At 35.6% G+C, this 27,224-nt stretch overlaps 1 protein-coding gene across 3 annotated transcripts in view; it reads right to left on the bottom strand.

Moving 5' to 3' along the window:
• The window catches only part of TMEM135 (transmembrane protein 135), a 278,178-nt gene that overhangs the window by 13,680 nt on the left and 237,274 nt on the right, over positions 1-27,224 (bottom strand). For 2 of the 3 annotated variants that reach the window (XM_053561128.1, XM_053561130.1), the window contains exons 7-10: positions 15,528-15,569; positions 9,256-9,402; positions 6,435-6,504; positions 2,463-2,630 (exon numbers count right to left, since the gene is read on the bottom strand). In XM_053561128.1, coding sequence (XP_053417103.1) covers positions 2,463-2,630; positions 6,435-6,504; positions 9,256-9,402; positions 15,528-15,569 — 427 coding nt within the window. The remainder of the gene's footprint in view (positions 1-2,462; positions 2,631-6,434; positions 6,505-9,255; positions 9,403-15,527; positions 15,570-27,224) is intronic. The other variant, XM_053561129.1, reaches the window with a different exon arrangement.

The following is a 27,224-nucleotide window of genomic DNA, read 5'->3' as shown; positions in this document are numbered from 1 at the left end:
ACAGAGAGCTCTGGAAGAAATAACAATAAAGTTAAATTTAGAAGACATACTTTTCTTATCTTTAATTGCTCTAAAAGTGAATTAGTATCTAAAGTAGGAGTCAGCAAACTATGGCTTACTAGTTAAATCTGGCCTGACACTTGTTTTTATGTGGCTCAAGAGCTAATTATTATTTTATAGTTTTAAATGGATGAAAAATAAATCAAAAGAATAATAATATTTTCTGACATATAAAATTATACGAAATTTGTATTACAGCTTGACAAAGTCTTGGTGGCATGCAGACATACTGATTCAGTATTGTCTATGGATGCTTTCACAATATTAACAACAAAGTGGAGTAGTTGTGACAGAGACCATATGGTCACAGCCTAAAGCATTTACTATCTGGCCCTTCACAGAAAGTTTTCTGACCCCAGGTCTAATGTAAAAATAACAACAATGCATTGTGGAGTGATATTATAGCACAAAGGATGGGAAGGAGGAACTAGAAATACAGTGTTGTAAGGTTCTTACACTACATATACAGTGGTACAATAGTATTTGAAGATTGGCTAATTAATTTAAAATGTATATTATAAATGTTAAGGCAACACTAAATTAAAACAAAGAAGTATAAATATCAGCCAATAGTAAATACAGAATGGAGCCATAGAAAAATACACAATTGATCCAGAAGGGAGAAACAGAAAAAAAAAAGAACAAACAAACAAACAAAAAAAATGGAACAAATACAAAACAACTAGCAAGAAGAGAGATTTAAAATCAGCCATAATAAGCATAATCTGTACACTGCATAAACATATCAATTAAAAGAGATTATCAGTTTGGATAAAAAAATAAAGAACCAAAATATATGCGATCTAAAAGAAAACAACTTTAAAAATGAAGAGAAAGATCAAAGAAAAAGAAAAGAAACATCATGCCATCAAAAACTAAACAAAAGAGAGTTGAAGTAGCTATAGTACAATAAACACAGTAGAATCCGGAACAAGGAATATTACCAGAGATAAAGAGGCATCTTTCAAAATGAAAAAAAGGGTCAGTTTACCAAGAAACAGAAAAAAATGAGGTTTGTTTACCTGACTTTCTCTTAACTACATTCTTACAAAGGTACTAATGGCATGAATAATTCTTTCTGGAAAATTACATATGGTTTGGAACACACTGTAGGAGTATTTCCTGTGAGGTTTTGTGACCCAGTTGATCTTTCCTCAGTTTAATGCTGTTTTGTTTTCCCTAGTTTATATTCCCTATGCAAATGAACGGTAATAGAAATAGAAAACGGAGTACACTCTGAGATATGCTGGATGATGGACAATAACCAACCTGGAGGGGCTAAAAACGTTGGAGATAATACAGTATACACGTAAACATTTAAGAATTTCTGTTAAGTATAAATACAAACACTATGACATGAAAAAGGAAAAAGAACATGTAATTACCAATAATTTGCCCTTAACTCTTATATATTCAAAGATATTAGTAATGCCTTCTAGTCCAACCATATTGAAAATGTTTTTAACATTAGTAATAGTTCATAACAAGTGACTCATTAACTATAGTTCATCTATAGTTCCTTACTCTTCCTTTCCACTTCAAAATACTTTCTCCATATCTACCTTTTATGAGTAAACCTTTATATAAAATCATACATGACCATTTTACTCGAAGTAACTCCAGAATTCAATTTTCCCAGCATTAATTTTCTTTGAGTTTAACAAGAATATGTGTGTGTACACATGTGAATACATATATACACATTTTGACATAGAATCTAAATTTTTAATGTTTAATAAAATAAGTCACTAATATGATTTACATAGAATGGTTCCATTAAACAGAAGTCTGTTCTCAAAGCTGCAGAGTACTATGTCAAGAATGATCTTTACACATGGGCTTAGGTGTGGGTTTATGTTTGTAGGGGCACATTTATGGTATTACACAGAATGATGGGTTAGAATATTAACTCTGATTATTTGAGACAATGTAGTAGGTATAGTGAGTGGGTGGAAGAAGGAAAAAGTCATTGTTTATATAAAGTTATAAAAGAAAATCCTTACTGATTCTATATTTTTATAACAGCTGGAAAGTTCTGAAATATATTTAAATTGATAAATAAGCAGTAAATATGATTAAGAAAGCCAGACCAGGTATATAAGTATCATTTTTGATGTTGGAAGCATCAGAAAATTCACATTTTCTCAGAATATCTATCTACTGGAAAAAAAATGAATCTTTAAATGCAAACATGTCTATATAGTCAAGCATATTTAACAATATTTTAGAAGAAAAATTTCTCCAACTTCAATTCCCAATATGGTGTTATATTTGGTGATGTCAAGATGTTTATGAGTATGTCAGAAAGCATTAAAAATAATAGATGAATTAAAGTCATATCTCATCTTAACAACAACCATGTTATTTAAGGCCCTTCTCCTTTCCTCTTCTGAAAACCTTACCTTATATATACTAACGAAGGAGCCAAGAAAAGCTCCCAGCTGGAAGTTTTCTTTATTGTAGAAGAGAGAAAGTAGCCGGGACGGCTGTGTAAACAGGTGCCTAAATGCGGAGGGGATGCGGAGGCAGCACTGAATCAAGTACCCCACGCTGAACATTCGGATGAAGCCCTAGAGAGAATTGGGAGGAATTGGGATTCACAACCAAATTTGAAGTTTGATAGAATATGAATTTTACCATCTCTGAATCAAAACAAGAGTCAAAAAAATTTTTAATGTAAGTTATAGCACAGCAATTTCAAGAATAAAGTCTTAAAACGTAAAACAATAATTTTAAAACAATTACCTTAAAAATAAAGGTGAAATATTGGAGTGAGTTTACTTTCTTTCATTTACAAAGTCTTAAAAATTCTCACAAGCACTGGCCACGCTTGCCTATGCACCAAAATTCCACTTCTTGCCATTTTGTGGTTTAGGATTTTAAATTCCTAAACCACAAATGAATTTTAGAGACGAAAGCACTGAAATTCCAAAAAATAGTTAACAAAACCAAATACTTTGGAAATTTAAACAGAAAACTGCTCTTAATCAATGTTGCCATGAGTAGGGGTTCTATTGATAGAAAAATAATTTAAATTATTTGTTTAGACCTTTATACCAACTTTTTAAATGATCAGGTCAAAAGAATTTCTCATGGAAAAAAAAAAAACGATATCTAGGTTTCTTTTATTCCTGTGCTCAACTGTGTCAAGCTAAAAGCATCTCTAAGGAATGGTAGCATTAAGATATACTAACTCAAACTTGATAAAGCAAGTCCACTACAAATCCATATTTGCTGCCAACATTTCTCTATAGTTTCTTCAACTGTTTATAGTACAAAAAAAGATCTGAGGAAAGTAACTAGTAACAGTATTTATGAAAATGAAGATTAGAGGGCAGCGCCTGTGGCTCAGTGGGTAGGGCGCTGGCCCCATATACCGAGGGTGGCGGGTTCAAACCCTGCCCCAGCCAAACTGCAACAACAACAAAAAGAAAAATAGCCGGGCGTTGTGGCAGGTGCCTTTAGTCCCAGGTATTTGGGAGGCTGCAAGAGAATAGCCTAAGCCCAGGCTTTGGAGGTTGCTGTGACCTGTGATGCCACGGCACTCCACCTAGGGTGATAAAGTGAAACTGTGTCTCTAAAAAAAAAAAATTTTAAAGAAAAGAAAAGAAAATGAAGTTTAGAGAGACCAAAAAGTTAATAACTTAATTAAAAGTTATTTTTAAATTATTAAAAGTTAATAAATTAACTTAATTAATTATAATCAGCACAACACAAGACAATAACAGACAATAGTATTTTATATATGATTCAACAGTACTAGTATCCCATCCTCCTCCCTCTCACCCCTACTAGAATGGGAAAATACCCATGCCTTAGCAGAGCTTGTCTGCTAAGTTCTACAGCTCAGATTTGTATTTTCTAACTGTCTTTTCTAGGAAAAAATTTGAATTATTATGAAGAAATATGGGTTACCTGAAACTACCTAATAACTGATAAAAACATGAAATCAAATTGTCCAATCAATTAGTGTGACGTACAAAGCATTTGGTTAACTGAAACTGCCTAGTATTTGGCTAATGCATGAAATGGTCACACTCATATCGTGCCATAAATAACCTTATAATGTTAATCTGAGGATTTACAGATTGCAATCACATCACAAACATCTCATACTATTTTCAAAAGATCCATTCATCTGTGTTTTCGGGAAACATTTGCTGAGAGCCTGTTACGTGCATTGCACTACGTGCTCGGGACACAGTAGTGAGGAGGAGACAGTTATTGCCTTCATGGAGATTATTAAAGGAAGAAAAAATAACTAAGTAAGCTAAGAGACATAAAATAGTTGCAGATTATTAGAAATGTTATGAAGAAAATAATCGGGGCACTGGGACAGAAATCAACAGGACAATCTACATCAGATTCACAGTTAAGTGTGGACATTTAAATGATGTGACATTTCAACAGACCCCAAAGAAAAGAAGCCAGATAAGACAGTCATTTCAGACAGCTTGGACAGAAGGCACAAAGCCAAAAAAGAGGTGGCAGGTACAAAGAACCAAGAAGAAGCTAGTATAAATGGAGAACTGCAAGTTGAGGGGAATGCAATTAATAGGAATATTTACTCAAGATAGGATTTAAACACGTGGTGCAACTAAGTCCATGGAATAATGAGGTGCACTGTGAAAAATTTTACAAGCATATTTGGGGCATAAATTCCTCCCCCACAGGTCTCCAAATGTGGAGTTCTGGTCTTTTATGAACATAATTCTATATTCCAATTTATATATACATTACCAAGTTTATAGTACTAGTACACATTTGAAAGAATCACTAAGGTTTTTTATTATTTGGTAATTCTCACTAACTTTTTCATATACATATATAATATTTAATGTCACCTCCCCCCATCCCAAATTTCTCAAATACCTTCAATATGTTTCTCAGTTCCCCTGAAATTTCCCTTTGAACTACAATCCTATTTAGTTGGAAGAATAATAACTCTCCAGGAGCCAGCAGACTCTGAGATTGCTGGCAATATTGCCCGCCCTTCCTCCCTCCCTCCCTCCCTCCCTTCCTTCCTTCCTTTTTGTTCTCCCTTCCTCCCTCCCTCCCTCCCTCCCTCCCTTCCTTCCTTCCTTTTTGTTCTCCCTTCCTCCCTCCCTCCCTCCCTCCCTCCCTTCCTTCCTTCCTTTTTGTTCTCCCTTCCTCCCTCCCTCCCTCCCTTCCTCCCTTCCTTCCTCCCTCCCTTCCTCCCTTCCTTCCTCCCTCCCTCCCTTCCTTCCTTTTTGTTCTCCCTTCCTCCCTTCCTTCCTCCCTCCCTCCCTTCCTTCCTTTTTGTTCTCCCTTCCTCCCTTCCTTCTTCCCTCCCTCCTTTCCCTTCCTTTTTTTTTTGCCATTTATAAAGAGAGGCAGGAAATCTAATTTGGAAAAACGGTATCAGAAACTACAACAAAAACGCATACATACATACACACACACACACACACACTCTACTGCTTTTATCCTCAGTCATTTTGGGGAACTCTGAAAGTAAGTGTGGGCTTGGGCAACACGGGGCCAGAGCTGTTTACATGAATAAGCACTAATGTGAGACAGTTCCTCCCTTCTAGAGTAACCATAAGGAGTTACTCTTCTGGGGTTTTGTACATCTTTGCTGTTTTCATCGTCAACAGAGTAGGGAGTAGACATCACAAGAAGAACATTAAACTTTCTAAAGCATCAGAATTGTTAGAGTATGATTCAGAACAAAGAAACTTGCAGCAGGTGGTACCACCTGTGCCACACTAACTGCAGTGAAAATAACTTTATTCCCAGAGCTGGTGGTAATGGGGCAGGAGGGGGAGCCGTGCCACACCAGTACACACGTACACTAGGGAGATGGGAGTTTATGCCAGGGGGCACGGCTAGCTTGCATGCACACAGCAACTGGTAACGTGCTCCAGTTACCTCAATGCTTTAAGAAACAAAAAAAGCAGTATCTTTACAAGTCCAAAAGCAAATGCTACTCTAACAGATGGTATACGGTGTGTAACGTATGTGTGTGACTGCTCATCTAGCTAGAACACAGCACAGTCCAGGGACCCGGTTCCAGGATACAGGTGTAGCTGGGGCTACATTACAAAGTATAAATTTAATGACTTTTCTGGGGTTTAGGTGTTGTTGCTGTTACCCAACCTGCTTTCCTACCTTGTAAGTTTTAAATAAGACCATTTTTAACAAGCTAAACTTTAAAACTGTTTAAGGATCTGGTAAGTGAATATTAAAAGCTAAATTGTCATCTGTTCACCTCAATTTCTCAGTCAAATGCAAAAAATAATAGTAATAACAAATGTCAACTTTTCCTTTTGCTTTTAAGTTATTTTTCAATAAATAAATTATTTTTATAGCTATTCTCATTGTTAAGAAAGCAGATACTTTTATACACTTACTTTGATGCAGTAAGAGATACAATTATCTTCATAGTGCTTGCAACATCTATGCCTTGGTCCTTGCTTGCATCTGAAATTAAACCAGAAAAGTTATGTGAATTATAACTTCAATGTATGTATATATGCGTGTGCATGTGTGTGACCACTTTAAAACTTTTTAGCCAAAAAATAAAAATAAAAAATAAATAAAATATCACCTCCTTATTTCTCAGTGTGTACAACTTTAACGTTTTAGAACATGTAGAAGCAAGGAAAACAGATTATTTGGGATTTATTTTCTTTGCTGCTTACCACTTGACACATTATCTAAAATATGTGACAGCAGTCAAAATATCTGAACATGGAGTAGAAAAACCACACTGGGAAGTATTTGTGACTAAATATGAAAAATATGCATATATTATTTATACACTTTGCCAAATCTTTTTGGAAGCTTTAAATCTCTTATTGTAGAGTATAACAGTCATAAATCATCCATGAAGTCAGTACTTGAGCAAAAATCATAATGAGAATGTGCTCAGGTTACAGGAATTTATACTTAATTATATTTGAAAGAAAACATCTGGAAAAGAAACATGATATAGTATTAGAATTCAAAATTTAGTTTCAAAAATAAATATAGAGAGATCACATGGCAAATTCACAAAAGTAGGTTATTTGTGAGTAACTGTAAACCACTTAACCCTCTAGTATTTAATAAACATTCCTGCTGAGAGGGCTACTGTTCAAGACACACTCATTCTAATATGTGGTATGTTAACTCCAATACCATTCACCCTAAGCATTAAAAAGTAGAATATTTAACATGCATCTAGTGCTCACCTTTTCTCTTTAAAAGGTTCATGTTCCAAAGTAAGTGGTCTTTTAGGAATTCTTTCTTACTGTAGTCAATTAATTATCTTCATGGTTGAACCACACAAACCCTTCTAGTTTATAATAACTTCTAGAGCAATGTTCTGGCTCTTCACCGCTGCAGTCACATTTGCAAACTGATCAGCGAGACCTTTTCTGAAATCCAATTCACAGGCAGCCTCTCCTAGTCGAGGGTGATAGTAAACGTTCGTACTGACCCTTGTACCATTAGAATGAAATGACACGTCTCCGGTCAGGTAAAGTTGCCGAGTGATTAAAGCTGAAGGCCTGAAAAGAGGCACATCAAGAAGTGCCTTGTGCACACATCACTCTTCAGACTTCTAAGGGTCCTCCTCAAAGACACTGCTCAGCCGTGGCCTCCAGAGCTACATGGAGATCATTAAACTTCCTTTGCCAGTGAAGTTAAACTCTCACATCAACTGTACCGTCATTCGCTCTCTCCACAGTAGCACACTGAAATGGCTCCCAGCTTCCACACCATTCTCTTTGCTTCTGGATTATTCTGCATCTGCTGTCCCCGCAATGCACCCGAGACTGCTCGGACAAGTTGTGCAGGGCTTGGTCAGCTGTGACGCTGCAAGCATCATTTACTCACATTTTTCATTCTCTGCCTTTCCCTCTGATTCATGTTGAAATTATTGCCATCTAATGGGGTATTTTTTCCCTTTTCTCCACTAAGATAGCCCATAACGCTTTTTGAACTGGCTTAGTAAATTGACTGCCACCATTATTCCCGTCACTGACTATTCCTTCCCTTACTCTTAACCCCCTGTGTGTGGCGTATGCCAAGGTGAAAACAAGATCGTTACATTCAGTAAAAATTTGCATACTCATTGTGTGCTCCTCTATTAAGTCAGGCAATTGCATATACATTATTTCATCTAATGGGCACAATAATCCTTACTAGAGATTATTAACCCTCTAATAAACAAAGTCTTTGGAATGCACAGCAGTTAAATCACTCTTCCAAAGTCACCAAGCTGGTAGAGATAAAATATGACTCATGATTTTTCTGATTTTTAAAGAGCCTCAGCTTCCTATAATTGATCCCCTAATTTTCTATATTGCTTACTCATTCTATTCTTTCTAAAATATCACTATCAGGATTATTTTTATTGGTTGATTTTTTTTTTTTTTTTTGAGACAGAGTCTCAAGCTGTCACCCTGGGTTAGAGTGCAGTAAAATCACAGCTCACAGCAATCTCGAACTCCTGGGCTCAAATGATTCTCCTGCCTCCACCTCCCAAGTAGCTGGGACTACAGACGCTCACTACAACGCCCAGCTATTTTTTAGTTGCAGCCGTCATTGTTGTTTGGCGGGCCCGGGCTGGATTTGAACCTGCCAGCTCAGGTGTATGTGGCTGGCGCCTTAGCTGCTTGAGCCACAGGCACCAAGACTACTGCTTGATGTTCTAATTTAAAACTTTTAAATTTATTTTGTTAAATATCTACACTAAAAAATATAAATAAACTTACTCATGTGAAACATAAAGACTCTTTTGAGTAATACACAAAGGAAGATTTCTTATTTCAGTTTGAGAGCTCTGAAAATTTTTAGTCTTACAAAATATACTTTACTTAAGGTTTGCTCCTTAGTACTCCTTTATCTACTTTAATCTCAGGAATTATTCTTTTTCCTTTCCATACTTAGCACAATAAATTGGCACATATTAATCTGTTTCCTGAAGTTCTCCATCATAGCCTTCCTGGTTTGAAATAGAAAAGTATTTCAATTTCATGAAAATATGTTTTAAAGGCATATTATGGTCTACACTACTACTAGAAATAATAATAACATTCACTTGCCATTGTGTGGCTTAAAACTCTATGCATAGTTTCTGGTGAGAAATGACCATCATTACTAGAAGAGAGAAAAAAAAATACCTTGGCATAGTACAAACATCATATAAAAGCGACAAAGTGTGATAAACCAAGAAAAAGAACTCACATTGAATCCACAAGTTTCCTGACTAGAGCAATTATGTTCATTCTTCTTGGTTTTTCCTCATGTTTCTCTCTCTTTTGTTCCACTTTTGAATATACTGCCTCCGGGGAATAAGAATGTGTGGGAATTTCTTCCTTCCCTACAATGAACCTACAGAAAAGAGCACAATGTAAGGCATTTTTCACCTTTAAAGAAATTAGTGAGAATAAAAGAAAAGATTTTGTTTATAAACAAATACACTTTGGAAAGTATCTTAATTTGAAATAATATTTTCACAATTTACATAAAATCAAATCATCCTTGAAGAAAACAGGCTTTCAACATCTCTTTAATGGTCATTTGTTTGACAATGCAGGTCCTTTAAAATCAAATTAACCAAGTAAAATACAGCACACCACTTTTACAAAGTGTCCTTTAACTTTAACACCACTTTTTTGAAGGTACAGCATGCCTTGAAGTTTTTCAAAACAAGCACACAAACTTGGGTCTACAACACAATCCCCCCAAATTTATTTTTCCCCTGAATTCTGCTGATAGTTACAACTAAATGAGTTCTTCACTTAGGGTACAAGTCTAATGCCACTTTGGGTCATAAACAATTGCAGAAGGTCATCTGGACACACATGAAAACAGAGGGAACTGTAGGATAAGAATTAGGAAACAGTCGAGATTCCACATACTCTCAAGTTAGTACACTAGAGGATCTTACAGTTGATGTTACTCCAATCTACTTACTTCTCTTTGGAAAAATCAAATATCTAGGAGTTGACACCATTCCTATTACATCAAATTACATTTTTCCAAAAACAATGCACAAGAAAATGTCAACACCATTAGACACCAAATCAAGAAGAGCCTTTCCTCAGAGTTTTCATCATTGCTTTTTGTACCTACCCTGTAAGAGTCATTACTCGTATACAGACTAACTAAGGTTTCACAAAACAAACAAACAAACAAACAAACAACTCTACCTCTTAATGTTTCAGAAAATATAAAAATATATAAATAAAACAGGGAATCATAATGACTACATTAAGATTCTGGAACTAGGATGTGTGACAAACAGAAGAGGATAATTTAAACACTCAGAAAAGAGAGAAAGGAAAAGCTATTACTACCAACTGTAACCCATCCCATTCGGACAAATTTGGTAAAATTATCTAGCTTATCAAATCATAAAGGATGTGTAATGGGTTCATCTGTCACCAGAAGGTAGCTGTGCAGCCTTGGTAGCTGTCAGTCCAAAAGAACTTCTTACTCGTGGGAATGAATGGAGAGTTAATATCTGCCATACCGTCTTTATCAGCAGTGAGGATACAGCTACAGTAGAACAGGTAAGAGTATCCCTCACATCTTCCACGGTATTGTCACTGTTTTGTCCAGAACTGGCTATCTCAGATTAGTGGTCATGTCCTAAGAGAAGCTGTCCCTGCTTCAAGCCAGGGTGATGAGGGAGTGATCCTTCCTCTCTGTTATGAACACCTATTACTGTAAGCACCATTTAATGGTCTGTATCCCCCACTAAAGTGGGGAGCCTGTGAGACTATGTATATTATCTTTGCTATCATATCCTAGTGCCTAACATGGTGTCTGGCACAAAGTAAATATTATCAAATGAATGAACACAGTAGGAGCTATAACTTCTGAGCACTTACTACATGACACACAGTGCCAACTGAGTCTTTTAAAAATATTTAATCCTCACAGCAACTCTCATAATTCCCATAAGAGTTGGTATGACTAAGTATCTTGTCCACATCCAATAAATTATTAGTAATTATTTCAACTCAGAACTGTCTGACCCTAAAGCCTAGCTTCTTAATCACCCACCTGTGACACTTCTGATACAGTTTGAATATTTGTCCCTTCCAAATTTCATTTTTAAATCTGATCCCCAGTTTTGGAGGTAGGGCCTGGTGGGAGGTCATAGAATGGATATCTCAAGGACAGCTTGGTGCCATTCTCACGGGATTGTATTTTCACCTTTACTTCCCATCAGATTTCACTGCTAAAAAGATCCTGGCACCTTCTCCTCTCTCGTTCTTTCCTGTCGCGTGACACGCCTGCTCCCCCTTTGCCTTCCGCCATGACTGGAAGCTTCCCGAGGCCCTCACCAGATCCAGAACCTGGCGCCATGGTTCTTATGCACCCCACAGAACTCTAAGCCAAAGAACCCCCTTTTCTTTGTAAGTTCCTCAGTCCCAGGTATTCCCCTTGCCAACAGACTGAGAAGACGTCTATGTTTCACACTATGATGAAGAAGGCCAACTGCATCTTCAGACTCTCACACTGGTCTTTCTCCCACGGTTCTGTCCCTAACTCTATTTAGTCCTGGGACTTCTGCTATTATCTACATAGACAGATACTTTTCAAATCATCCCGCATACCATTTCTAGCAGAAGCTTTCTAAAGTGCAGATCTGAACTTAACTATTCTGATCCTCAGAGAATTTCAATGGTTTACCGCCTACTGAATTAAATACAAACTTCAAGCTTTATTAAAAACAGTACCTAGCCCTGTATCTAACCTACTCTCCTGAGTACTCTTAATGCTTAGTGTAAGACCTGGGCACAGCAGAAATACACTAAGTATACATAACTAAGAGCTATCTCTGCAGCTGCCACGTTAACTTGCATATGTTGAGGAGTGCTTAAAAAATGGGTGCTGGGCTTGGCTCTTGTAGCTCAGTGAGTCGGGTGCCGGCCACATACACTGAGGCTGGCGGGTTCGAGCCTGGCCTGGGCCTGCTAAACAATGACAAGTGCAACCAAAAAATAGCCAGATATTGTGGCAGGTGCCTGTAGTCCTAGCTACTTGGGAAGCTGAGGGAAGAGAATTGCTTAAGCCCAAGAGTGTGAGGTTGCTGTGAGCTGTGACACCATAGCACTCAACTGAGGATGACATAGTGAGACTCTGTCTCAATAAGTAAATAAATAAATAGGTGCTGAACTCAAGTAAAGCTTAATATTTTAAAGGCTTTACCCTATGACTATTAGGAAACTTTGTGACTAGTCCTCTGTGAATAAAGGGCAGTTTTCCTCGGAGTGAACGCTGGGTGTTTTCATGACAGAGTGGGTATAATCTGTATGAGACGAGCTCTTCCTTTAAGCCAATTTACAATAGTATTCATGTAAATCTCATTATGCTCCAATGTGCTGGTATCAGGCATTAAAGATCTTCTCCTCACCATTTAGTATTGCCGCATTTTTCTTTCACTTTCCTTTTGTAATTAATATTAAATGTTGTGCTGTTGACATGCCACAAATTTACAGCATATGCCAGAAATAAAAATCAGGGCAGAAAGAATGCAAAGAGGCAGTTGGAAAGTCATGTCAGACAATATCTTTTGAAAGCCTACAGGAACAATACACATTAACCCACATTATTTTCTAACACTGAAACTGTCATAGAAAATATATTGTCTTTTAGTAATATCTTCTGAGTATTAACTTTTTAAGTTTGATACCAATTTGCAATGTGGGGAATCTGGAATGAAACAGAATCTGACTCATAGAAGAATATATATAAAATAAATACATGACAACTCACTATATGTAACAATTTTCTTGTTCTAGTAACAAGAATATTAGCGAGAATGATTAAAAATTTTTCCAGAATATTTTCCTACAATACAGAGAAAAATTTAAGTACAAACAGTACAAATTAGCCATTTATTACAAGTGCATTTAAAGAAACATCTGACACATTGTAAGTTTTTGCATGGACTATGAATCTCTAAAGAGAGGTGTAGAAAAACAAGCAAGTTTTCCTTTCTTTTTAGGAAAACTAACTTTTATTTTTGTTATCAATTTTCCATTTAATAGAGAATACTTTATAAGTCAATGTAACAACAATAAATGACAAAAAAGTTATTTTCTAATAAACTTCATGATATTTTAACGAAAAATACAAGATAAAGTCGTGTATTAACCTTTAGAAAGTTATTGTTCCCCTAGTTTCCACAACCAAAGACATTCTGAATGATGTAGTGACTTCATTCGTTCTCTCCCAAATGAGTTTCCTTGCATGCCATCTGATTTTCTGTTAATGTAACAGCACTTTAGGCCAGGGACAGTGGCTCACGCCTGTAATTCTAGCACTCTGAGAGGCGGAGACAGGTGGATCACCTGAGCTCAGGAATTCGAGACCAGCCTAAGCAAGATAAGACCCCTGTCTAAAAATAGCTGGGTGTTGTGCTAGAGGCTGAGGAAAGAGTATCACTTGTGCCCAAGAGTTGGAGGTTACTGTGAACGTGACGTCACAGCACTCTACCAAGGGCGACAAAGTGAGACTCTGTCTCAAAATAAAATAAAATAAAATAAAAATAACAGCATCTTCTTTTAGGCATTTTGATTTTCAATACTTGGGTAGGATTGAGGGGTGGAAGGGAAGAGAAAGAAGGAAAACACTAGTTTCTACTAGGTCGTGACTAGGTCACCATGCTCTTCCATTGCAAGGTCACTTTGTCTCTTTCTCCTTCACCTTCCTACCAGCACAAGAGTTCCGCTCATTACCGTTTTGCCTTTCTGCATTCTGGTTCTTTCTTTTTCAACGTCCCGAATGCTACAACCAGACTAATCTTTCTGAACACAGTCAACTACACTGCTCAGAAACCATCAAGGGCTCCCTGCAGCTCATCTCACCAAATTTAAGTTTATCTTTTTTGTCCTAGGGCTTCTGTAATCTGGCCCTACTCTACCTATTTAAAAAATATCTTTTTTCCCCTAATTTAAACCTTTCATACCAACTAAGTTCACTTTCTCACTCTTAGCTCACATTTCATGCTTATAATTTTCATCCTTTTGCTAATATTATTCACTTGCACCCAGAGTGCTCTTCCTCGTCCCTTGCAGTTTTCTAAAGCGATCCTTCAAGTACAGTTCAAGGCATATCACCTATAATAACACTAGGAACCAACATTTCCTGATTATTTACTATGTGCCAGACACGCTCCTAAATATTTTCCATGTGTTAAATCGCTTAATTCTCTAAATATTCTCAGGGGATAATCATATAAAAACTTCTCCCACCCTAGTTTTCCCCACCCATATACGTGCAATAAACACCAGGCAACTGATCTTCACTAAGCATCTATCGTATGCACTTTGGAGAATAAAAGAGGTAACATCTATGAGATAAACTGGACAAACATTGGGTTTGGAGTTAGGGTATGTAGTTACTTGTGTGATGCTAAATAAAGTTAGTCAAACACTCTAAGCCTCCGCTTTCTGATCATGTTACATGGGCATAAAATACTCATCTACTGGAACTTAAAAATTTAATTTACTAATCTATGTGAAAATGCTTGGTGAACTATAAAATAAAATGCTAATGCTAACATTTCTATAGCATACCACTGTGCCAACTATTATACTAAGAGATGGGCTATGAAACGAAAAGAAAAAACTCTAGCAATGTTTAAAATCTAATACATGTTTGACAGCACATGAGTCCTGCTCAGAGAAACCACACAGTTAAATACTTAATTTTTCAGTAATTGTTCGTGTGCAGCTTTGTCTTTCCAAGTTCCTTGAAGAGAGTTCTTTTATTTCTTTTCTAACACCCCACAGAATAAGGCACACAAAAGGTCCAAAAAGTCGTAGGTCAGCGACCAATTTTTAGGGTGAAAAATATGATAAGTTATTCTTTCAATGAACTACAGTAGAGCCTTTGTAAATTGAACACCCAAGAACCTATAACTAACTGGTCAACATAAGGAACTAGGCCTACTGTACTTATACATGCATGTGGTGCATGTCTGATCTATGAAAATTAGGTCAACTAGGCTGAGTGCGGTGGCTCATGCCTGTAATCCTAGCACTCTGGGAAACTGAGGTGGGTAAATTTCCTGAGCTGAGAAGTTTGAGACCATTCTGAATAAGAGTACGATCCTGTCTGTAAAAAAAAAAATAGCCGGGTATTGTGGTGGACACCTATAGTCCCAGCTACTTGGGAGACTGAGGCAAGAGGATCACTTGAGCCCAAGGATTTGAGATTGCTGTGAGTTAGGACACTACAGCATTCTACTGAGGGTGACAAAATGAGACTCTGTATTAAAAAAAGAGAGAAAGAAAATTAAGTCAACTTGAGGTGGTCAACTACAGAAGTTCTACTATAGTTGGAAAGGTTTAGAAATATTTTTATGACTTCTAAAATCACTTTCAGCTTAAAAATTTACTCAAATATTTATTATAATTACTTCTAATATTTATTTTTTAAACAAACTTACCTTAGAAATTCTCTCTCAAAATAAAGATGAATAAAATGTTACTTACCTAAGCGCAGAAAATGTAAATCCCTTCAAACCATCTTTGCACCTAAGTCAATAAAATTTACAATCATAAAACATGTTTTGAGATATAAAGTAGTATATTACATAGCCACTAAATTTTTTTTTTTTTTTACTAAAAATGATGTTTTGAAAGGTGAAACTTTCTTAAGGCAAAGATCTGTACAAATGGTCAAACAAATATCAAACAATGAAGAAAGTCACCTTAAACAAAAAGATTAATATGATATAATGCTTTCCTGTGTCACATTAACATAACTTGGGGCTCAGCTCTCAGATCTGCAGGCTGAAAACAGACTTAAGCAAATTCCAAGGGGTCTATCAGGACTCTTAACAAGAGGACTGGGGGTGGAGCATTCTTCATTCTACCCAATCCCGGTGGGGACCAATTTGCTGTGAAAAACAAAAGGCCACATCCACCTGCTGGGTATTATATATAGGTCAAGTGAAGGTCCCGACTTCTCGCTTCTCATGAATTCAGTGAATGCAGAGCAATGCAGAGTTGGCAGGCACAGAAAGGCTTCAAGTTTAGTTCAACAGTTTTAACTTCTGACTAAGCCCAATTAGAACAGATAACAGCACAGGATTATTGCTGGACACTGTGTGGGCCCTTGTTATTTGTTGCCTCTCTCATTTAATTATATTCCACTGTCTATAAATAAATAGGTTTCTTCCTATTCCATTGGTGCACAGAGGCTCAAAAAAAAAAAAACATGGAATAACAGATCAAAAAGTAAGAGCATTTAGAATTCAAGAGGAAAATAAATTTGTCTCACTGAAAAAGTCAGGGCTTTCTTTCATACAACCTTCTGAAACAGTCTATTCTCTTTAAGTGGGGAAGATTCAAACTACATGGTAATTAAGGAAAAAAAGTTCTCAGATCTGCAAAAAATATTTAAATTAGATCTTAAAGTGGGGACACAACTGCTTGGTTTACATTATCCCACTGCTGTTCAGTGTCTTCACCTTTTTTCATAGGCCTGACCACCTCACATAAGGGGCTTTGGGGTATTTATTATCAAAATTCCTTGAAGAAATGTATAAAGACCAGTAACACCACGATGCTGTAGGTTATGTTAACATTAGACCCTGGATATTCTTGGATAAAAAGTATGGCCTCCTACATAATTGAGGCATTCTTCCTGTGTGTCTTTGTATGGAAGGTTACAAAGGAAATGCACAAAAATGTAAGACATCTATCTTAATTTAAAATATATATATTTTTATCGGCGGTCGTACAGAAGCTGAGAAAAGAGCTTAATCCACGTATGAGGAGAGATTATAAAACACTTCAGAACTCACTCCAGTAACAACATGATCTGCTTTGTGGCCACGTTGACAGGAAGAAATGTAACCACAGAATTTAGCGAATACACTACATAATCTCCTAACCTACACAAAAGGGGGAGAAAGGCAAAAGAATTCATACGTTAAGCTAAATATGTACATGGGAAAATTCTAACATTAAATTTTTTAAATTTACCTATTCTTTCTGAAGAAAGTGTTTTGCAGTAATTTAAGACCCATAATCTAGATTGGTGAGGTGATGAAGATGTTGGCTAGAGGTCTACTGATTGGAATGCAGTCTATCTACTAAAAGACTATGTAAATTTACAAATAAATGTTGGTTTTAGCAAGTTATACTTTAAAAATAGCTATTTATGTTTATGATGCTGAATACATAAAGGATTCAGAGGATTTGTTCTAGTCAGGACTGCATATTTGTGACCAAAACAAAAATTTAATTGCAGTCCAAAACATCAAAAAAGTAGCTTTCAAATATAAACGGAGTATATACAAATGAATGTGCAATTTCATTGTGATGGAAGTTTGGTTCTTTCAGTAGAATCCTGTGGGAAGCACTACATACTGATAAAAAGTCTTAGCGTGGATTCAAAAGGGGCTATTCTTCTTTCTATTCATGTGTATAAGGTTGTTAGTGTAATCGAGGGTCAGATGTCCATGTCAAAAAAACAAAAAAGTAATTATTCCCATAAAAAGAATCTTTAGGCTAGTAATACAGCCCTGAATTTTGACACCAAGAGCAGTGACCAAGCATTCACCTAACTATGAAACACTATTGTAATCTGTGTTAAATGTAGAAAGTAAGATATAAACATAAAATTTTAAATGAAGCAGCCCATTAAAAGGTTCCTCACTATTTTATACATTTGGTTATCATAATGTAAATAAAATCACATTTTCCATTAAGCATTAAGGCTCACTGATTCATTCAACAAATATTAATTAAATGGCTATTATGGCAAGCACAGACTTAGGTTCTAAGGATGCAGCAGTGAGTGAACATTAGAGAATTCTTGCTTTCAGGCAGTTGACAGTCTAACTGAAGAAAAAGTAAATAAATATATCACATGGTGATAATCACTAGGACCCCCCTCCAAAAAAGAAAAAGAAAACCAACAATAATAACAACAGCAAAACCCCCTGCTACAAAGAGGAAGAACAAGTGATGGAGTCAGGCTTCGTTTATCTGACATAGTGTAGTCAGACGGGCCTCTTCGAGCTAACATCTGGTAATATGATCAGAAACCTTAATGAATTCAGAGAAGAGCATTTCAGTGTGAAGCAATAGCAAATATAAAGCCATGATGAGCATTCTGTGCGTGCATGTAAGGAGAACAGCAAGCAGATTAGCACAGCTACAGCAAAACAGGGAAGGGGGCAGTGGGAGCAGCACAGTACAGTGGGGGAAGGTGGGGGTGGTCACATCTCGCCTAGAGCCGTCAGGCAAGAACACTGGAAAGTTCTCAGCAGAGCAGTAACAAGATCTGTCTTAAATTTTAAAAGAATCATTTTGGCTGCTGCACAGAAAATTACCAACTACAGGAGGGCAAAGTTAGAAGTAAGGAAGATAACTGTGGCCATCTAGATCACAGTGGGCAAGGTGGGAGAACTGATAAGGTTTTGAATGTATTTCAAAAGGAGAGCTAGCAAAATTTCTTAATGATTTGAACATGGGGTCAAAGAAAAAGAGAAAGAGAATTTACAAATTATTGAAATATTTTTGGCTTGAGCATATGGAAGGATAAATGGCTCAGGTTCAAGGGAAAAAATGGAAAGTTTTGTTTTAGACACATTAAGTTTGAGATGGGTGCTAGCTAATGAAATGAAAATGTTAAGGAGGCAAGCAGCTGGCTATACAGGTCTGGGGATCAACATTTGATTTGTTAAGATGTAGTTCTTAAATCCATATGTTCAGACACAATCATGTAGGAAATATGTAAAGAAAATATCCAAGGACTAAATATGTTTTATTCCTTCATAACTTAAAATGCAGAAAATCTCTACAAAATAAAGAAAAAACTCCATTTCTCCTAATAAAATCATCTTCTGATATAAAGTCTCATTTTCAAGTGTGCATAAAGTTAATACATTTAATTCATGTATGTATAGACTTTTCTATTTAATCTATGCAAATGACAGAAAATACTATAAATCAATCCGTATTTACTGAATCTCTATTTGTGAAGTTCTGTGCTAAGATTAAGTATGATATAAAAAAACACAGCCAGGAAGGCCTGATGTGGTGTCTCAAGCCTAATCTCAGTACTTTGGGAGGCTGAGGTAGGAGGATTGCTTGAGGTCAGGACTTTGAGAACAGCCTGGACAACAGAATAAGACTCTACCTCTATGAAATGTAGAAAAATTAGCTGAGTATGCTGGCATACACCTATAGTCCCAGCTACTTTGGTGGCTGAGGAAAGAGGATTGCTTGAGCCCAGGAGTTTGAAGTTGCTGTGACCTAAAATGATGCCACTGCACCCTAGCCCAGACAGTAGAATAAGACATCTCCTAAAAAAAAAGAAAGAGCCAGAAAAGACAAGAAGGAAGAGAAATTTGCATCACTACATCAAACAGTTTACTCAAGTTACACAACTAACTATAGAGATTTCAGGTTGTAATTACATATTATATATAGGAAAATATAAAGAAGCTTAATGTTATTCTTATCGGAATACTACTTGAGTCACATGTCAAATGTTTCAATTAGAAGCATAAATGATAGTTAAAAAAAAAAATCCACTGAAGCAGGATGGCTTAAACCTGGGAATTCGAGGCTGCAATGAGCTATGATCGAGCCACTGCACTCCAGCCTAGATGACACAGTGAGATTTCAAAAAAGAAAAGAAAGAGAGAGGCAGAAAAGGAAAGAAGGGAGAGAAGGAGGGACTGATTTTGCTCACTAAGATTTTTTTTTCCCTATGTTTAACTTCCCTGAATTTACTTCCAAAAGATACTATCATCTGTATTACAATACTGTACCACCAGATGTCGCTAGAAAACTGTTTTTGGAAGAATTTCTAGCTCTTTGAAGTGACTTCTATAGCAAATATTTCATTGCAAGTTTTCCTCTAAAAACACATTTACAGGGCTCAAAATGTTACTAATTTTTAATTAAATTGCTATAAATTTTCCCAAGTAAATATCGTGATATTAGACTCTTAATTATGGGTGACAGATGCAAAAGATACATAAAATTTTGAAATATTTTTTCAGAGACAATGCCTAGGATTAGTGAAAAAAAATCATTGTATGAATGAGGACGCAGACACTGATCATAACTTCTTAACCAACCTTGAGTAAATCACTAACTTTAGAACTCAACCTTTTTGTCTATTAAAGGAGATTAGAAGTAAATGACCAGAATTAACTGAATAGCTGATTTCTAATTCTGAAATTTTATCGTTTTATTTAATGCTAGTTTTATTACTATAAATCATAATGGAAAATAGAATGAATTCTTCTAAATCCCTTATGATGTAAAAAGAGAAATGATTTCATTAACACAAATAATAAAAACAAAAAAATTCAAATAAAAACTATAGATTTGCCTTGATATTATTGGTTGCTGCTAAGATTGTCACACTCACTTATCAGTTTACAGTACTTATTGAGGTGGAACTTTTCCGAGCAAAGGTTAAAAGAGAAACTTTTCTTCTTTAATTTTAAGGACAAAAGACCAATTACTGGAATAGATATATACTGTCATAGAAAGATCTGTAAAAAACACTGTTAAGTAAAAAAAGGTATTCTATAGAGAGATATAATCTTATTAATGATAAAGTATTACATGATTGCTATATCTAGCTTCAATGTTAGAATATTAACAGTATTAATAGTAAAATATAAAATGTTTATTATAAACATATGGAATGTTATAGGAAGAACTCTGAAAGGATATATACCAAACTGTGGTTAGTGGGCTGATTATTGAAGTTGGATGAGTTCAGAGACATGAAGGAAAATATAACTTTTTACTTCCTATACTGCTATATAATTTGACATGTTTACGATAAGAACAAATTTAGATATTATTTGTGAAATCGTTTAATTTTAAAAATCAATTCTTGAACACTTAGAAAACAGATTAGGTAACGTAAAAGTTAGGCATCTTTGTTCCATCAACACAATGTCAAAGAAGATAAAACTCCAACTAATCAACTTTTCCAATTAACATGCTATAAAGTTTTGTTAGAGAGAGGCATAAAAGTACTAACTAAAAAGAAATGATTTAAACCGGAATTTTCTGAATTTATGATCCTATTGAACAGGGATAATTAGGTGACTACAATTATAAAACAAACATTTATTAAGTATTAACTGGAGCACTTCAGAGTTCTTTTGGCCTTTTTTACTCATTGAATTGGTTAGAAAGAAATTTAAATATTGGTTAAATATTACGTAATCAATCTTTATTCACTCAATAATTAATGGAGCAATTAATATACAGAAGACATTATGCTGCTGATCATTTCAGAAATTCAAGGACAGGTTTTGAGAAGCTTAACTGCTCTATTATACCCCATGAGTTCAGCTTTGAATTTCTTTCATCTAGAATTTTATATCACCTATCTCCTTAAATTATTTGAGAAAAGTACTACATCCATGCAGCATAAGCACAATTAAAGATATGAAAAGATCAGAAAAAACAAAGACAAATGGGATTTGCACATTGATAATTCTGAAAATATTCTATTCTACTTTGTATTACTCACTCAGTGTCAAAATAACTTTGTGAACACAATTTAAGACACAAAAGGCTGAAAATTTAAGAGTTAACATTTATATTGGACTTATAAGAGAATCACATGAACCTGATTGTAAGTAACAGTTATAGAAAATAGTTGGAACTTCAAATTTTTTTTTTTTTTTTTTTTTTTGGTTGCAGCAGTTGTTGTTTGGCAGGCTCAGGCTGTATTCGCCAGCTCAGGTGTATGTGGCTAGTAGCTTAGACGCCTGAGCCACAGGCACCGAGCTGGAACTTAGAAATTTTTATTTGTCTAATTACTATGTCATTGATATAAAAGCACAAATATAATTGGAATAAATACAACTGCAAAGTTTACTTTTAAGTCAAAAAGGCACCAGCACACCCATTTAAATGCCTTTAATTTTTGATTCAGTTGTCTTCATTCTAAAGAAAGCTTAAGCAATTTTATGTAGCTTATATTTAAGTTAAATTTTTTTTATTTGTTTTTGAAAAACCTACATGAATGAACTAAACTTGTAATTCATTTCTCTAATCCATTTTCAGGGGTAGAAGCTCACTGAGTAGTAAATTATAGTTTAGTATTTGAAACGCAATCAATAATTACAGATTTTGATTGAGATTTGTTAATCATAAGAATTCCAAGAAAAAATTGATATGAAATTAATTTCGGACTTTTTTGGTTTTGTTTCGGAAACTCTTCAAAGTCCTAATACAAATGAATACTCTGATAGGTTAAATCTATTATTGCAATTTACTCCTCCAAATTTGTGGTGTGAGGCTAAAATGCAGCACATTGCTCAGATATATACAACAGTTTTTTCCTCTTATGTCTACTATCATTTGAATAATAAAACAGACTAAGAGTTCAGTATCCGCCTATATTTGACATTCAATATAAACAACAGAACAATTAATGTAATATTCCTATTTTAAGAAAACTCACATACAAAAATCTGAAGTTGGAACAGCAACAAATTAAGACATTTGGGTAAGATTATTTTGTTTGTTTAAAGGATAAGTATCTTCAAAATAATTTTCAATAGGATTCCTTTAAATAGTGAGTTTTCACAGTTCATTAAAAATGTTTTTGATTGTGATATAAATATTTTACAGTACATTTATTTCATACTGACTGGAACAGTGATATTTGGCTTTGTCCCTCAGGAACACAGGGAAGTTGCCCAAGCAGGCAGCAGTTATGAGTAGTCAAGTGTGATTGCAAGTCCCCCGATGATTAGTGTGCACTTTTTCTGGAGTGTCCCAAATATAAATTGGAAGCAGTTGGACTCAAACTTACAGTAACAATTCCAATAGAATCAGATTTCTCCTTGAACTTGGAAAAGCTGGAACTGTTTTTGCTTTAAAATCCAAACTAGGAAGGTCATGCTTTGACCTGCCTTCAATTGGTAAGGGACCAAGAATCACCCTCAGACTGTTTCTATAAAAAAATGTTAATTAGGATAAATTTGCCTCTTAAAATGAACTGGTAATAGCAATGCTGGTCAAACTTTAAATACTTGTAAAAGGAGCAAAGTATGGTTTCATTGGACCTAAACTGAAAGGCCTGTTTGCAGTTCCAAGCAAATGTTATTGTTTAGACTTGATAAATTAACTGTATGCAACAAACAAATAAAATCAAAATTGTGTTTCATACAAGTCCAAGGAAAAACTTAGCAAGTGTTATAAAATCATGGTACTGCTAGGAACCAAAACTATTTACATTGAACAAAATTATAACCACATCACTGAACCAATCTATCCTTTTTTTTTAGAGAAAGAGCCTCACTTTATCACCCTTGGTAGACTGCCATGACATCATGCTCACAGCAACCTCTCGCTCCTGGGTTTAGGCGAGTTTCTTGCCTCAGCCTCCCAAGTAGCTGGAACTACAGGCACCTGCCATAAAGCCCGGCTATTTATTTTGTTGCAGTTTGGCCAGGGCTGGGTTTGAACCCACCACCCTCGGTATATGGGGCTGGCACTCTACTCACTGAGCCACAGGCGCCACCCACCAATCTATCTTTTAAAGACCTCAAGATAGGCACCTATTTTCATTTTTTTCCCTCTTCTATAATTTTTGTGAAAAATACAAAAACAAATGTTTTCAATTAAATAGAACATTTGAATCCACATTCATTTATTTTCAAATGCATAGTTATCTCTGTCAGTACAATAATATCCCAATTCATTTTCATAGTGAACAAAATTAGTAGCTATTTGAAACTATAATATTAGGCTATCATTTTTCATAAATTTGTGCTTATTTAATGTCAAAGTTCAAATCTAAAATAAAATATGCAACTCCTAGTAATGAAGCAAAAACAACATTTTGGAAGATTTGGAAGCTATTACTGTTTTCTGGTTAACTTAAAACTTATAGCGTACCCTAACTCTAAAAGAAAACATTAATTTCAAATATTCCAAAGCTTACCTACTTACTCAAAGATTGCAGACTTAATTGTGGTATGTATAATAAAAATTGGAAAAGTCAACACACACACTGGAATCTTGCTGGTCTACAGAATGGTATTAGAAAAATGGAACACTGGAACTTAAGAAACGTGAGAAAATTATACAGATTAAGAAACCAAGCAGAAATAGGAAAATCTGAAAGAAATCGACCAATACTTAGAAGTACACCACCTACCAAGACTTAGCCACAACGAAGTGGAAATGTTGAACAGGCCTGTATCAAGTTCTGAAATAGCATCAACTATATAAAATCTCCCTAAAAAGAAAAGCCCAGGACCAGATGGCTTTATGTCAGAATTCTACCAAACATTTAAAGAACTAGTACCTATATTACTAAACCTCTTCCAAAATATACAAAAAGAAGGAATACTACCCCACACATTCTACAAAGCTAACATCACCTTGATCCCTAAACCAGGGAAACACCCAACAAGAAAAGAAAAGTATAGACCAATATCACTAATGAATATTGATGCAAAAAAATTCAATAAGATCCTAACAAACAGAATCGAACAACACATCAAAAAAATTATACACCATGACCAAGTGGGATATATCCCAGGGTCTCAAGGCTGGTTCAACATACGTAAATCTATAAAGGTAATTCAGCACATAAACAAACTAAAAAATAAAGACCAGATGATTCTCTCAATTGATGCACAAAAAGCTTTTGATAATATCCAGCATCCCTTCATGATCAAAACACTTAAGAAAATCAGTATCGAAGGGACATTTCATAAACTAATAGAGGCCATCTACAGCAAACCCACAGCCGATATCGTATTGAATGGAGTTAAATTGAAATCATTTCAACTTAGATCAGGAACCAGGCAAGATTGCCCATTGTCTCCATTGCTCTTTAACATTGTAATGAAAGTTTTAGCCCTTGCAATCAGGGAAGAAAAGGCGATCAAGGGTATCCACATAGGGTCAGAAGAGATCAAACTTTCACTCTTCGCAGATGATATGATCGTATATCTGGAAAACACGAGGGATTCTACTACAAAACTTTTAGAAGTGATCAAGGAATACAGCAATGTCTCAGGCTACAAAATCAACACCCATAAATCTGTAGCCTTTATATATACCAACAAGAACCAAGCCGAAAAAACAGTCAAGGACTATATTCCTTTCACAGTAGTGCCAAAGAAGATGAAATATTTGGGACTATACCTAACAAAGGACGTGAAAGATCTCTACAAAGAGAACTATGAAACTTTAAGAAAAGAAATAGCTGGAGATGTTAACAAATGGAAAAACATACCATGCTCATGGCTGGGAAGAATCAACATTGTTAGAATGTCTATACTACCCAAAGCAATATATAATTTTAATGCAATTCCTATTAAAGCTCTATTGTCATATTTTAAAAATCTGGAAAAAATAATACTTTGTTTTATATGGAATCAGAAAAAACCTCGAATAGCCAAGACATTACTGAGAAATAATAACAAAGCAGGAGGAATCACCCTACCAGACCTGAGACTGTACTATAAATCGATAGTGATCAAAACAGCATGGTATTGGCATGAAAACAGAGAAGTAGATGTCTGGAACAGAATAGAGAACCAAGAGATGAATCCAGCTACTTATTGTCATTTGATCTTTGACAAGCCAATTAAAAACATTCAGTGGGGGGGGGGGTGCCTGTGGCTCAGAGGAGTAGGTGCCAGCCTCATATGCCAGAGGTGGTGGGTTCAAACCCAGCCCCAGTCAAAAACTACAAAAAAAAAAAACATTCAGTGGGGAAAAGATTCCCTATTTAACAAATGGTGCTGGGTGAACTGGCTGGCAACCTGTAGAAGATTGAAACTGGACCCACACCTTTCATCATTAACTAAGATAGACTCTCACTGGATAAAAGATTTAAACTTAAGACATGAAACTACAAAAATACTTGAAGAAAATGCAGGGAAAACTCTTAAAGGAATCAGCCTGGGTGAATACTTTATGAGGAGGACTCCCTAGGCAACTGAAGCAGTGTCAAAAATACATTACTGGGAACTGATCAAACTAAAAAGCTTCTGCACAGCAAAGAACACAGTAAGTAAAGCAAGCAGACAGCCCTCAGAATGGGAGAAAATATTTGCAGGTTATACCTCCAATAAAGGTCTAATAACCAGAATCCACCGAGAACTCAAATGTATTAGCAAGAAAAGAACAAGTGATCCCATCTCAGGGTGAGCAAGGGAAATGAAGAGAAACTTCTCTAAAGAAGACAGACGCGTGATCTACAAATATATGATAAAAAGTTCATCATCCTTAATCATCAGAGAAATGCAAATCAAAACTAGTTTGAGATATCACCTAACCCCAGGAAGAGTAGCACACATAACAAAATCCCAAAACCAGCGATACTGGTGTGGATGTGAAGAAAAGAGCACACTTCTACACTGCTGGTGGGAATGTACACTAATACGTTCCTTCTGAAAGGATGTTTGGAGAATACTTAGAGATCTAAAAATAGACCTGCCATTCGATCCTATAATTCCTCTACTAGGTATATACCCAGAAGACCAAAAATCACAATATAACAAAGACATCTGTACCAGAATGTTTACTGCAGCCCAATCCATAATTGCTAAGTCATGGAAGAAGCCCAAGTGCCCATCGACTCATGAATGGACTAGTAAATAGTGGTACATGTACACCATGGAATATTATGCAGCCTTAAAGACAGATGGAGACTTTACCTCTTTCATGTTTACATGGATGGAGCTGGAACATATTCTTCTTAGCAAAGTATCTCAGGAATGGAAGAAAAAGTATCCAATGTACTCAGCCTTACTATGAAGGTAATTTATAGCTTTCACATGAAGGCTATAACCCAACTATAGCACAAGACTATGGGGAAAGGGCCAAGGAAGGGGAAGAGAGGGGAGAGGTTAGGGTGGAGGGAAGGTAATAGGTGGGGCCACACCTACAGTGCATCTTAGAATGGGTACAGGTGAAACTTACTAAATGCAGAATACAAATGTCTACATAAAATAACTAAGAAAATACCATGAAGGCTACGTTGAACAGTTTGATGAGATTATTTCAGATTGTATATGAAACCAGCACATTGTACCCCTTGATCGCACTAATGTACATAGCTATGATTTAACAATAAAAAAAAATAAAGAAGAAATAATAAAACTCAATTCAGCACAAAAAAAAAAGAAAGAAACCAAGCAAGAGGGAGGTTAAGTGATCTGC

This window comes from Nycticebus coucang, chromosome 14 (assembly GCF_027406575.1).
Source record: "Nycticebus coucang isolate mNycCou1 chromosome 14, mNycCou1.pri, whole genome shotgun sequence".
In the NCBI taxonomy this organism is placed as follows: Eukaryota; Metazoa; Chordata; class Mammalia; order Primates; family Lorisidae; genus Nycticebus; species Nycticebus coucang.
The sequence above is the reverse complement of the archived record's forward strand: the minus strand, read 5'-3'. Positions and strand labels throughout refer to the sequence as shown.